The sequence below is a fragment of the Grampus griseus genome, assembly GCF_964374135.1.
Source record: "Grampus griseus genome assembly, chromosome: 9".
Lineage (NCBI taxonomy): Eukaryota > Metazoa > Chordata > Mammalia > Artiodactyla > Delphinidae > Grampus > Grampus griseus.
Genome location: NC_139003.1, coordinates 28036397 through 28050869, shown reverse-complemented (window position 1 = coordinate 28050869; position 14473 = coordinate 28036397). Strand labels below are relative to the sequence as shown.

Sequence of the window (14473 nt, the reverse complement as noted above, 5' to 3'; positions counted from 1 at the left end):
AAAGTCTCACTTCCAGTTCACAACCAATACCTTTGCGAAAGGTTAAAATTAAGACAATAACAGCCACGTTAGGTCAAGATTGTATCAAGAATCTGAGAAAAATTTCCAAAGCTCTTTTTAAAGTTTACTTGGAAGACAGAGTTGCAGTGGGGAATGGAACACGATGGAAGATAATTTTCTTTAAAATAACAGCTTCAGGTCGGCAAGACTTTGCTATCAACTGGAAATTTACATTATGTTTTGCTGAAGTATATATTTATGTTTCAAATTGTATCTCTGATGATGTTATTCCTAATGAACGTAAGCCAATCTGTGACGAATGCTTATTGTTCTAATGATGACCAGAGAAAGCTTTAAGGAACCACTGTCCTTGAAAACGAAAAGCAAGGGTTGCAGGCTGTTACCTTGAGAACACAGGGTCAGTTCTCCCACCTGTCCCCTCCTGCTTTTTGCCATCCCTCTGGGTGGCAGTCCTCGCACCCCGGGTTGGTGGTAAGAGCAGAGGCTATATAATTTCCGTCCTAGAGCGCCACTTCCTGGGAGTGGCTGAGGCTCCACAGCATGAGGGGCTCCACCAGGGAGGAGAAAACCCTTCTCAGCAACACACCCATCTGTAGGGCACCAATCAAAAGTCACGATTATCTAGGTTAGAGTTATCTTGGCTCTAAAGCTAAGCCACTAATTAGTGTAAATGAGACAGCACAGGCAGAAGGCAATGTTTAACTTGATTAAGAAGGAAATACAAAACAAAACTTGATTGTAATCCTTTAGCCATACGATTTCTATCAAAGTTCTAACAGTAAATAAATCTTGTACAGTGAGAACAATATTTGTGGCAGGCTGACAATACTTTGAAAGCCGTGTCTGTTTACTCAGAGTAGTTGAAAATAGTGGCAGGTAAGACTATCCCTGAAACTGGAAGCAGAGTACTGAGCTTTTGAACTTGGTGAGATTTAAGTGATGATGGGCAAATCAGTTCCCTCAGTGGATTTCCATTTCCTCATCTGCAAATTGCTAATAACGATACTTGTACCAGCCTCCTCCAGGGCTGTTTGGAAAAGTCAAGGAATATGAAAATCTCTTGCTGTACAAAAGTAAAAAAATGAATCATTATCAGTAACATAAAAATGAGACAAAAGTCACACAAATCTTATATTGTGACTTTATATATTTTTAAAATAATGATATCCAACATGAATGGAATAGTTTCTATGTGCCAAGTACAGTAAGTCCCCTACATACAAATGAGTTCTGTTGCAAGAGTGCGTTCGTTAAGTCCAATTTGTTCGTAAGTCCAACAAAGTTAGCCTAGGTACGCAACTAACACAATCAGCTATGTAGTACTGTACTGTAATAGGTTTATAATACTTTTCACACAAATAATACATAAAAAACAAACAAACAAAAATAAACATTTTTAATCTTACAGTACAGTATCTTGAAAAGTACAGTAGTACAGTACAACAGCTGGCATACAGGGGCTGGCATCGAGTGAACAGGCAAGCAGAGTTAGTGACTGGAGGAGGGAGAGGAGGTGGGAGATGGTAGAGGTGAAGGACTGTCAGCAATAGGAGACGGAGGGCAAGCTGCAATTTCACTCACGCCTGACACTGATGGCACAGGTTCTGGTTCCTTGCTGGATCCAATTCTATCTACCGTCTTGAAAAAACGATCCAGTGATGTCTGGGTAGTAGCTCTTTTTTTCTCGTCATAGATGACACGGTAGCACTGGATTCCATTCTGAACGGCTGCTGCAACCTTCGTGTACCATTCTACCTTCAGGTCCCGTGCCTCAAAAACTAACAGTGCCTCCCAACTAAAGAAAATCCCCTTGCCATTTCCTGCATCGTGAATCTCTTAGTTCTTCAGTTACTTCTTCTTCCTCTTGTCTCTCTTCGTCCTTCCTCTGGGCCTCCAATTCCATCAGGTCTTTATTAGTAAGCTCCTTGGTCTGCACAGGAAGGAGTTCGGTGAAGTTGTCCTCTTGTAGATCTAGCTTGAAATAAAGATACTGTACTACTGTACTCTATACAGTTGTGTACAGTAAAGTACACAAAAGCACAACCACCTGTAGAGGATGCAGGCACGTGACAATGTACACCAGACAGGTGAACTAACTTACGTGATTGGACATGAGAAAGTATGTTCGCATCTTTGAAAGTTAGCAACTTGAAGGTTCATATGTAGGGGGTTTACTGTAATATTCGAAAGGCTTTTTATACATTATCTTACTTATTCCTTTCAGGTAGATGGTATAATTATCCTTATCTTATAGGTTAGCAAACTCAGAGATTAAAGAACTTGCCTAAAGTTGGTAGGTAACAGAGCAATAATTTGAATCCAGGTCAGCTGGAGTGTAGAGACCAAGCTCTTACACATACAGCCTCTTCTTAATTAACTATACATGGCACAGGGCCTGTCTGTCTGTTGGTCTAGTTTTGCAGATCAGACCAATGTTAATGTCCTCTGATTTTTTTCTTGCCGGAGCACCTTTTAACGGTCTGATTTCTTTATATCTCTTCAAATTTCTTTGAGGTCTTAGGCTTTTGATTACTTTTACCCTCAAAATATAGTAAACATTTCATAATTTAAAATACCACAAAAAATATGGCTGCATAAATGAGCAAAAATAGCATGTCTGATTTTGTAATGTATTACATGCTTTTTCCCCCCCCCCAAGAAAAGATCAGCTTGCAATCCTGTATTTTGTAGATGATCCTAAAAGCCCTGGTGTCTAGGATACCCAGTGTCTAGGGCATCACCACAACCCCCAACATACACACAGAGCAACATAATGCTAAGGGGTCATATTCTAGAAATATTTAAGTGCTTTTGAGGAGCCAGCAGAATGGACTAAACTAAACTGGTGACACCTAAACTACTGCCAAACGAATCATAAGTTTTCTGCACTCTTGATTCACGAAAATCTTTCCCTAATTGTGTTCATAGATGAATATAAATACTGAAATAACCAAGTGAGATGAAGAACTGAAAATGCTTCAAAACATGTTGGGGTAAAGTGCTACTCTTAATATTATACATTTATAAGTCAGTGAGTGACTAACAAACATTTTTGATAGGATATTTTTGCCGATGCAGTTTCGTTTGAGAGTCACTGCTGCAAATTGAATTCTGCCTCTGTAGCTTAGTTGTATGAAAGCCACTTACTGGTCATCTTCTTCCAAAAAGAGGAACATTTGTTGGACCACAGGCTAATCTAACCCTAAACCCGTCCTAAAAAAGAAAATATCGATTTATCTCACTGGCTATCCAGATATAAATACTAGGCAAATAAGATGAACTCAACTGTTGAGATGAGTGCAATTTAGTTAGTAGTAGGTAGTAAACAGATCTTGTCTATGATCAAGTTTTGTATAACTACACTTTAAGATGGTCCTTAGATATGCATGGTAGTAGAGAGGAATAAGAATATGAGGAAGTAAAAACAATGGAAAAAAATTTAAAAATCAAACATCCATTCTCTTTATGTTAGAATCCATCCAGACGCATAATCTGGTCCAGATACCAATGTTCATGTGAATGACCACATGCACAAATATGTGTGTCCGTACTGAACTCCTCTCCCTGCCCTGACTCTGCTGCTGGAGCAGCCTGGGACCCAGCCAGCTGGAGGGCAGGATGCATCAACCATTTGCAGTGAATCGAGAGCTAAGTTGCAAATACTGAATTACCGCCAGACATCCCCCTGGCCTACAGTGTCACTGATATGGTGGACAATATCATATTTAAAATATTTCAGGGACCCTCAATTAAGATTCTGCTGCAACAATAAATCACAAAGTAACAACCTGAGCTGTGCTCATGTCGATCATGTCGCCTCTCTCTCTGCCCCTTCACTGAGGGATATTTCCAGCCCTCCATCCCCATAGCAGAGTCCCAAGATATGCCAGGAGAAGAGCCTGACAGAAGAGAAGGGACATCCCGAGGCTTGCACCATCCTCCTCCTCTCTGCGTTTATATCCCTGCTACGATGCTAAGTGCCAAACCTGCCAGCAAAACTAGGACAAGGCACTCATACCTGCCATTCTACAGAAACCAAGAAATAACAATGTGGTTCCCTGGAAAGTGTGGAGTATGGAGTTGGCCTGCGTCTTCACCCCGTCACTGACCAGCTGTGCACCTGGCAAGTTTTCTTAGCAGGAAAGTGCTGCGTGTGTGTGGAGGGAGTGGCTGGTGAGAGCCTAAGGCTTCCTGGTCGGCATCTGGGACTTGCCGCCTTTGTCAGAGTGAGTGGCCTTGGATGGACAGTTGTCAGATCCGTTTGTCTAAATTTCTGGTCAGACACAGTCTCATCACGGGAATGTGGAAGACGTCCTTCAAGATTTTCTGGAAAGGAGTGTGAACTGTCTTTCTCAAAAGAAAACACAGAAAATCGGAAGAAAAGCCTGAGGGGAGAGGTGGAGAGGCCTTCAGAGAGAAGGGAGGACTGTGTTATGAGTAAGTTACTGTCAAAGATCTGAAGGACGTGAAACCTGCTTAACTGAGAAATTGCTGAAGGACAGAAACAACCTCTTGGCCTTGTGAAGTGAACCGCCTCTGTGGAGGAAAGGAGAGGGAAATGAGAGGAGCTGACACACGGCCACTTGAAGGTCTCTGAGGCAGACGCATTAACCTTCACCAAGGGAGCCAGGCCGGGTCCTCTTTTGTGCAGTAGAGTCTAGCCTGGACATTCAGCAAAATCAAGATCAGTGTACAATGCAGTCCATCAATTCACTGTGGAAATGACTTTGGAATCAGATCAATTCACCCCCCCAATATTGTTCAAAGGAAAAGCTGGATCTCCTGGTTAAAAAAAGAAAAAGGCCAAAAAATCCGCTAAAAGATAAAACCAAAACCAAAATGGCAAAACCCTCTCAGTTGGCCTGTACTTAGATGGCCAGCAATAATTATGCATGCAATTACTAATAAGACACATTCACAGAAACAGTACAACAAAGAGTTGCCCATTTAAAGAGATACAGTCTTTAATTCCAAGGAGAGGGACTAAGGTGGCTTTAAAAGTGTAACCAGAGTGTGTTCTATCTTATCTTCACATAAAAGAGTTATTCCATGCTAGAAAAATGGTGAAAACAATTTTACTCACCTCTCTTCCCTGAAGAATCCCAAGAATTTGGAAGCATTGTGGAATGAAGACATGTCATGGTGTTACAAAGCATTTTAAAAAGAGGTCCTCATAACACTTCTATATTTTGGCATATAGTTGAGTTACATTTATGAGTTTTGATTACCTCTGTTCAAAAGAGTCAACTGTATTTTTGTGGATTAGAAACTAAGTAATATTTACATTTTAATTGTGTTTGGATACACTGTACTTTAACAAGCATGTAGTGGTTGCAGGGAGTATATAATGCTAATTACATTTAAAAGACAGGAGAGTTATTATTTCCCTTATTAGTGCAGGAAAATTAAATGTAATTTTTGTGAAAGGTATAGGAATATTAGATGTACCTGTTTAGATGAAATTGGATACCCAATCAGAATTTTTTTTAATTCAAAAAGGTCTAATACTCTGATGATAATACCTTTTAACAAAAGACAACACATACATACATTTTATCATATAATCATTTTCATTGTAACACAGCGGTAGTATTAGCCTAGAAAAGCTCCTCCTGGGAATTCACTTCAAATTATTGAAGCAGCTGTTTCTTCAGTTTAAAATAAAATATCCATAACAAGTTCACACATGACAGATGCAAGGTAAAAGCTAGATTCCATAGTGTGAGCTAGAAGCAGATGTTTTGAATGATCATATTTATAACCAGATACAATAAATCTTAGTTACCTATAGCAAGGTTTCATGAATATTCTTTTCTGAGAATTTGCTTAAAACGTACTTCCTGTAGTTTCTTATATTTTTGAGAACAAGGTTTCATTAAATATAAATATTCTATAAATTCTTCTGTACCTGGTCTTTTTCATACTTACTCATTTCACGCGCTTCCTCGAGAATAAAAGCACTGTTAGGGCGCTGAAATTTATTACATTTATTTAAACCTACACATTTCCCCTACCTAATTCAGTCAGAAGACTCTTGTTTTCTAAAATAAACTCATGGCTATTAGAAAGAATGACACTTTTAAGTCTCAGAATAAGCAGTTTGCCTGATGAAATACCATTCTATATTTTTAGTGCATGTCAGTATATAATTAGTACTAGAACTTTTAAAAACCTCTTAAAAACGAAAGTTTAGTGAAAATTTAGAAAAGTTTGACGGTGAAAGTGAAAGACTGGAGTTATCAATCATACAGCTCTGAACGTCTTCTATTCAGTTTTGGTGTCCTATAGTTTATCACTACTTTCCCTTTTGCACATGGATTAACTTACATTTCGAAACTAAAGCAATCGGGGCACGGGGGAAAAGCAAGTGATCTGGCATCACGAGATGGGGGTTCGTGTTCCAGCTCTGCTTCTTACTAGTTGTACACCTTAGGCAGATCCCATAAGTTCTCCCACGTTCCTCACAGGAAGACAGTTGTCAGGAACAGATACTAAATTATATACATATACAATTCCTTTGTAACATATAGGAGTTATATTTCCAGGAAATGCACACACGTTCTCAGTTTTCTGTAGATAAATGGCCAGATGTGTATCAAAAGGCACTTCTTAAAAAAAAAAAAAAAAAGCCACTTCTTCAGTGCTGCTCCCACTATGGTGAAACATTATGCGACGCTTTATGTGACAGTTAAAACAAGCCATCACCTCTGCATGATGCTCTTCATTCTGCTGTAGGACTTCTATGCAGAGCTCTGCTAGATGAAGAACCTCTTCCAGCTTCCTAGCAGGAGTCGCCTGGTTCATGGTCTCTGCATTAAAAACAGATCATAATAATGTTACCTTGAAAATAAAAAGCCAAGCAGATTCTAAGATGTTAATGATGAGACCAGGGTGTTGAAATAGAATGAGAAAGCACAGTTTTGAGAAATGAGAGACAAGAAATACAAATGAATACAGTCTTTAAAAAAAAATCAGTTCACAAGATTGCACAAAATATTTCACCCACAAAGCAATCATGGGAAACTGCAAGTGCTTTGCCATTTAACATATTACAACTAACAGGTGCATCAGCACATTAGATGCTCAACTTCTGCAACAAACAAGGTATAATTCTCCTCAAGGTCAGAAATACAAAGAAAGGCAGATACCACAGTCTTTTCCTTCTCTCTGTATTGTATTAGCAATATAATACCATTCTCACGAGATGAGTCATTCCTGGCATTAGTGAAACGCAGGCTTTTCTGTTGCTATTTAGATTTCCAGCCTGAAATGTCTAAGGTTCATGTTGATCTTAAATGGAAGAAGTACAAAGTCACCTAAAACAGCTCTGACAGGCTGCAATTAACTGATTTCCTCTCCTCCAACCGGGGAGGGCTTGAAGAGCCATTCTTTAAAGTTGAAGGTTCTCTCAGCATTACAGCAAACTGGTATAAAAAGGCCAGGCCACAATGAGATTAAGTGCAGCTGAAATTCAGCAACAGAGAAGGCAAAGCAGTTGATTTCAGAGATAAAACGAACTGGCAAAAATTAGAGGTGCCCTGTGTAATGAAACTGTTTCACAACTGTGAGGAATAGACTTTCCAATAAGCATACTAAAGATAAACGTTTCTGGACTCTCTCTTTGCCCCTGTATGGAGATTGTAAGGAAGAGAAATAAAATGTTTAGATAAAGAGCTTTTTCTGTGGAACCTAAGGAGTTCTTTTGTTTTTTGTTTTTTTGGCAGGGGCAGGGCAAGAGATCTATTCCCTCTACATCTCCCTATAACTTCAGCCTTAACTTTGGAAGACTTCCATTTGCTCTTAATTTGTTCCCAAGGGACATACGATTCAGTGAAACAGCCTATGATTGGTGCTTGTTCATTAAACACTTTTTATAAGCTCACTATGGGTCCCAGTGTGATGCACGTGGGGTTTCCCATCCTCCAACCCTGATACACATCCTCCCAAACTCCCCTGCAGGATTAAAGCCACTGCTCATCTGTCACAGGGATCAAAGAGCAGGATGATTCTTCAGGAAAACAGTCCGCCAAACACAACAGAGTTGAGTGTGCCTACAATAATCTTAGCTGTGGGAAGTAGGAGGAAGTAGATGACACGTCCCTGCTCTTAAACCACTCAGACTCCAAAAATCACTGCTGCTGGGACCCTCAGACATCCACTATCCAACCTCCCGTCTGTTTCATGATCACTTCAACATCCTCAAACGAGGGTGAAGTCAAGGAGGCTTGTGACTTTGCACGACAGTCTGCTCCACTTGGGGGCAGCTCTCGCTATTGCAGTGAGGAAACTTCAAAGTTTGGAAACAGTGTAAAGCAAACAGAGGGGAGGCAGGCGATGTTAGGAGAGACTGCTGAGAGCAGGTGTATTTAGGGGGGGCGGGCGGGATATCAGTGGGAAGATAAGCAGAACCTGAAGCAGGTCCTAAAGGAGAAGCAAATGACCTGGGTAAGAGGAGCAAGGGTTTCTAGAAATGCTTGCATGTCAGAGATGTGGTGCGTTTCAGAGGAAGGTGATGATGAAGGTGGCTACAAATGTCACCATTTATTGAGAGCCAATTACGTGTCAGACCCGGCACCAGGCACTTCCCATGTGTCATCACACTAATTTTCCTAACAGCTTTAAGCCGTTTGGTTATTTATTCATGTAAGTCGTAAATGAGGAAACAAGCTTGGAGAGATGAAATGCCACAGCTAACACGTGGTAAAGGTGAGACCTGACTTGGTGTGGGCTCTTAGCATCTCTACCCTGCATTTGCCTGGCTGGAGTAAAAAAGTTCTGGGAAATGATGGGTGAGGAGCCTGAGGTTGGATCGTGGCTTCCCTGGTGGTGCAGTGGTTGAGAGTCCACCTGCCGATGCAGGGGACACGGGTTCGTGCCCCGGTCCGGGAGGATCCCACATGCCGCGGAGCGGCTGGGCCCGTGAGCCATGGCCACTGAGCCTGCACGTCCGGAGCAGGGTTCTCTCAGCTTTTCTCTGAGGCTTTAAGTAAGAAAATAAATAGACTCAGTAATTAGATCCTATCTGGTAACCTGGAGCAAATGTTTCTTTGCCGGGCTTCAGAATAAATTAATTTTGGGAGAACGTATTTGTGGTTGTGTAGTACAAGGAAGGACTGGTGGGGACCAGGTCTAGCGTATGGGGAACTATGGGAAGACGGTAATGGGAACAGAAAAGAAGAGAAAGGTAGAAGGGACGCTTTGAAGAAAGGACTTGCAAGCCTTTGTGAGTGACTAGAAATTGCGGGTCAGGGAGGACAATGACCTTGAGGTTTGGAGACTGCATGGCTCAGAGAATGGAGATGCGTGGCTGATGAAACCACCAAATGGGTCTTCGGTGGGCCACCCCACCTAATTACCATGTACATAAAATTTAAAGCAAGCAAATTATTCTAAACTAAAAGAAAAGTGGTGCATTGTAAAATCTACATGCACAGGGAGTTAGGATATCTGGATCCTTTGCCTGGAAAACTCCTACTCATCATTCAAGACACAGCTTTAATGCTACCTTAAATGTAGGACCTTCTCAAAGTTCTGGGGCTGGGTGAGTCGCTCCTCCCTCTGGGTTCCCCTATTACCAGCTCATGAGCTGTTACTAGACGAGGCCCAGATCAGTCAGAAACTGGGTCTCATGATCTTGTGCTCTCACTACCTTGAATAGGCTTTGGACCATGACAGGTACTTAATGAATGTTTACTGAGGATGCAGTAGTATAATTTTTGGGAAAGGGCATGTTAAAAATAGAATCAATGCCCAAATTATTTCATTTCACTTTGTGTGGGATTGCAAATAGCTCTTCTGTCACTCACAAACCAAGGGTGAGTGACAGCAAGTCCATCAATGAAATGCAGCTGTAGTCCAAGGACACTGCTCAAATAATTGATGAAGCTGTGTTCTTAAATTATTAGAGATTTTGGGGTAGAGTTTTCAAAATAATTTTTAATTCTCAAGAGCATATCACTTATATTCTTTAATGTTTCCATCTTTAGATTTTTTTGTTTTTGCTTTTTTGGGCTGCATTGGGTCTTTGTTGCTGCGCATGGGCTTTCTCTAGTTGTGGCGAGTGGGAGCTACTCTTCATTGCAGTGGCTTCTCTTCTTGTGGAGCACGGGCTCTAGGCACAGGGGCTTCAGTAGTTGTGGCTCATGGGCTTAGTAGTTGCGGCTCATGGGCTCTAGAGTGCAGGCTCAGTAGTTGTGGAGCACGAACTTAGTTGCTCTGTGGTATGTGGGATCTTCCCAGACCAGGGATCGAACCCGTGTCCCCTGCATTGGCAGGCGGACTGTTAACCACTGCGCCACCAGGGAAGTCCCTCCATCTTTAGAATGAGGGTGTTGAATTAAGTTGAGGATTCTTAACCCTAGGGGTTAGGAATAGGTTTTAGGGAGTCCTTGAACCCCTTAAAATTATATGCTAATTTTTGTTTATAGAGGCATTTTTGGGGGAGTGAAGGATCACAACTTTCAGATTCTCAAAGTAGTCTATGAGCCAAACGAATGGTAAGCATCACTGAACCATATATGCGCTAAGATTCCTTCTAGCTAAGAGAGTCTATGCTTCCTATAAATTTTGGGCTTTACCTATATTGGATTATATCATTTCAACTTCATGAGGAAAGGGAAAGGCAACAAAATGTAATTGTTTTGATCACAGAAGAGAAACTTATTTTTCCTACATACTTTAGTACAATATTTACTCTATCCCTAAAACCATTCTGAAAGTTAGGGAATCAGGAGCCCCATTTCCAGATTAGGGAAAAGTGTCTTAGAGAGGTTAAAACAGTGATAATCCAGTGACTTGAATTCTTTTCCATTTTCAAATTCTCTGAATAGGATTAACATACACACACATACACTCAACTGAATATATATGTTCAATGTAAATTTCTGAAATAGCTGAAAGCTTGAGTTTATAAAGTCACCATATCCTTAGCCACAAGTAGGCAATAATGGGAAAGAATCAAGGAAGCAACCTGAAAACGTATTTCTGTTTATGTGTGAATATATCAAAACCAGCTTTTACATTTAACACTCCCTTAAGGAAAAACTCACAGAGTACCCTGTGTTCTACTGAAACTTAAAAACAGTCTGAAACACTTTATTCTTTCTAGATTAAATTTACTGAGAGGATCAAAACTTTGTACTTGAACATAATGACCACTCTAATACTTTAAACAAACAGCATTTTTATCAAGTACACTACGTATGCCATCTCTGGCTGCCACTCATTTGAGTACAGCCAAGAAGTTTAATGCATTTTTTAGCTAGAACTCTGCTAGATAACAAGGTTATCAACAGCTCCATTAAAATTCCGAGCACTGTGAATATTTGAGAATTCCCCCTTAAAATGTCCACTTTCCCTCTTTTTGCAACATTTCTACAGCATTACACAGATGCCTCTATATTCTTCAAGCTTCACGCCAAGTTGCTGGTAGTTGGTAACGCATTTCAAATAGTGGCATTTAAAACAAATACACCCCAAAGTAGCAAGGTTTCTTGATGACTTTCAATGTATTGCTCTTGGCTACGATACTTCTTCATTCTGGAACACTTTTACTTTTCTATGGCAACACTGCTAGGCTCCTCCAAGCAACCCCTTGTAATTATGCACCTGTGTACATTGAAGAAGAGATCTCACTGGAAAAAAAAGTCGGAGGTGGGGAGATGTAAGAAGACAGCCTGACCATTGTGTTGGCAGGCTTTAACTCTGCTCCCCTGCTTCAAAGAGGGTGCATACTCTCAGCATCCTCTCCTTGGCTGCCTCCTTTCCTGCCACTGCCTGTAACATTGGATACACAATGATGCTCACTGTGAAGGCTGTAAGGGGATATGGGGAGAAGACCAGTAAAATCATTTCAGTCCATTTTTCCCCATATAAGATACAAAGAAATTTGAAATATATTTGACCTTAACTTTTAACAGACTGATTGTATCTGTACTTGCAGCTAAACAAGGACTAGAATTCAAGATGGTGTTGGATTGAAGGGCTATGGTGATAATCCCACTGCAATACTGCCTCATCTACTCTCCTCTGCATCTACATCATGATAACAGCTAGAGTGCACCAACATATAATTCCTATATATGCGCTAAGATTTCTTTTTTTTAAACATCTTTATTGAAGTACAATTTATTGGAGAAACTAATAATATAGTTTCTGCTTTATAACAAAGTGAATCAGCTATACATATACATGCATCCCCATATCTCCTCCCTTGCGCTAAGATTTCTTGCTGGTTCTTCAACATCCCCAGATTTTGTGGCCCTGAATTTGATTCAACAAACATATATTGCATGTAAGATATTGTACTAATAACCGAGGGGATAAAATGATGAACAAAACAGTATTTCTGCCTTCAAACAATTTATGTATCTCTTTCCCTAACCAGTTTATAAAGTAGAGGAGAGAGCTGCATCCCATGCATTTTTGGTCAATATGAGGAAGTTCTATAATAAAGCTCTGATAAAGAGTGAATTAAATGCATTCAATACGCAAGAAAAGAGTTACTAGCTTGCAAGAAATAGGATCAAAGATATATCAAAAAGAGGGCTTTAAATTGCTCATGCGTAATATATGGAGTTCTTCAGAATCAAATTATCCTTTTAATGGGTGGGTGTTTGAGTTCAGAAACATTAGATCAGAGAAAGCAGCAGTCTGACACTGAGGTCTCCCATCTTTTTCCTCCTCCCATCTGAAGAAAAAGAACTCCCTCCCTCCAAAGGACAAAAATCAGATGAATGCGGAGAAAGCCCTGACATTCAGGAGGTAACTGAAGCAAGAAACTTGTATGCCTGAAGAAAAGACTGGGGAGAACTGCAGGTTCTGGGGAAAAAAAGAAAAAAAGCAGCCACATAGCACAGGGAGATCAGCTCGGTGCTTTGTGACCGTCTGGAGGGGTGGGATAGGGAGGGTGGGAGGGAGGGAGACGCAAGAGGGAAGAGATATGGGGACATATGTATATGTATAACTGATTCACTTTGTTATAAAGCAGAAACTAACACACCACTGTAAAGCAATTATACTCCAATAAAGATGTAAAAAAAAATCCTAAAAAATAAATAAAAAATAAAAGAAAAAGAAAGAAAAAAGAAGAGGAATGAGGGGGAGAAAATGGGCAAACGACTACTTTCTAGAGAAAGGAGTTAAAGGAAGGCCTACAGTTTGGAAGGAGTAAGGATGTCAGCAACATGGAAGCATCTACATGGGACACTGTGGAGATTCAAGTAGTGAGGCTCTGCCTTGTGAGGTTTAACTAAACAAGGAAGTTGGGCCAAGGGTACAACACCTGAGTTCTTCTACCTGAAACCCTAAAGTTCATTCAGTAGCAAGGACTGTCAGCACCCTCTCTGTGGACTGCTGGTCAGAAAAACTTATCTACCCACAGACCCCGATGAGAAATGGTGGAACGGACCCCTCTATTTCCTTGTGCCCCTTCTGCACCAAAGTAGACGGTGACTGCTCCCACCAGCCACCTCACCCTCTTACAAAAACATAGGGCAAAACCACAGTACACACGTTGCGCACTGCTATGGGCACATACATGATCTGTACCAGTTAGAGAGATCAGAAATGGTTCCATCTGAGCTACCACCTCCATCTTAAATGCCTTTTTCCATTCATACACCCCTTTAGGCCAGCCCAGCTGGCTCAGGGAATTTCTACTGGCTCCCTAGTTTGTCCTAATTTAAACCTACCTTAATTCTTGTCTGGGATCAGTGTTCTCCCTCTTCGCATGATCCAGACTGAGGACTCAGTTGGAAAGTGTAAATTTTATTGTGATTTTCTGACCCATCCTTTAGCTCCAGGCATAGCAACCTGTGGTGAGTGATACAGTACCAGAGTCTAGTACAGCTAGGCCCTTGGGAGTCCTACCCCTGCCAGATCTCAATACTCATGGGCCTTTTCATCCCAAGAGGGAAGGAGGGCAGGAGATCAAACACTTTCCCATTAAACAAAACAACCCCTCCCCCTCCCACCTGCCTGCCACCTTTAGAGCTTGTGACTAGATTAGATGATTCCGGGCGGGGGAATCTCCCTCGACTTAGTCCCCTAGAGGGAAGAGTATATAACTTTCTGGCTAAGAAGACCACCTCAGAATCCAGGAGAGAGGCGGTGTCTAAATCTAAACGCCACTTCTCCAGCCTGACCTATACTTACTTGCCCAGTATGTGACGCCCCAAGACTTGGTACTGTCAACTGATGCAAAAGGATGGAGAATCAGTGACTCTCTCTTGGTTTGTCTGACTGCAATCTATTATGGTTCTATGACTGCCAGACATAATACATCACTCTAATCAATGAATGGAGTATTTTCAGTATACGTCTGTAGTTTGCAACTTCATCATGCACCAGAATCACCTGGAGGGCTTGTTAAAACACAGATTGACAGCACTACCCCTAGAGTTTTTAGATTCAGAAGGTCTCGCTTGGGGTCAAAGAACTCGCAGTTCCCAGG

The 14473-nt window shown here is 41.0% G+C and overlaps 1 protein-coding gene across 3 annotated transcripts in view; it reads right to left on the bottom strand.

The window, feature by feature from the left end:
* Positions 1-14473, bottom strand: part of CADPS2 (calcium dependent secretion activator 2) — a gene marked incomplete at its 5' end in the record, with an annotated part of 490811 nt that overhangs the window by 90726 nt on the left and 385612 nt on the right. For all 3 annotated transcript variants that reach the window (XM_082661437.1, XM_082661438.1, XM_082661439.1), the window contains one exon: positions 6727-6830. In XM_082661437.1, the coding sequence (XP_082517563.1) occupies positions 6727-6830 (104 nt within the window). The remainder of the gene's footprint in view (positions 1-6726; positions 6831-14473) is intronic.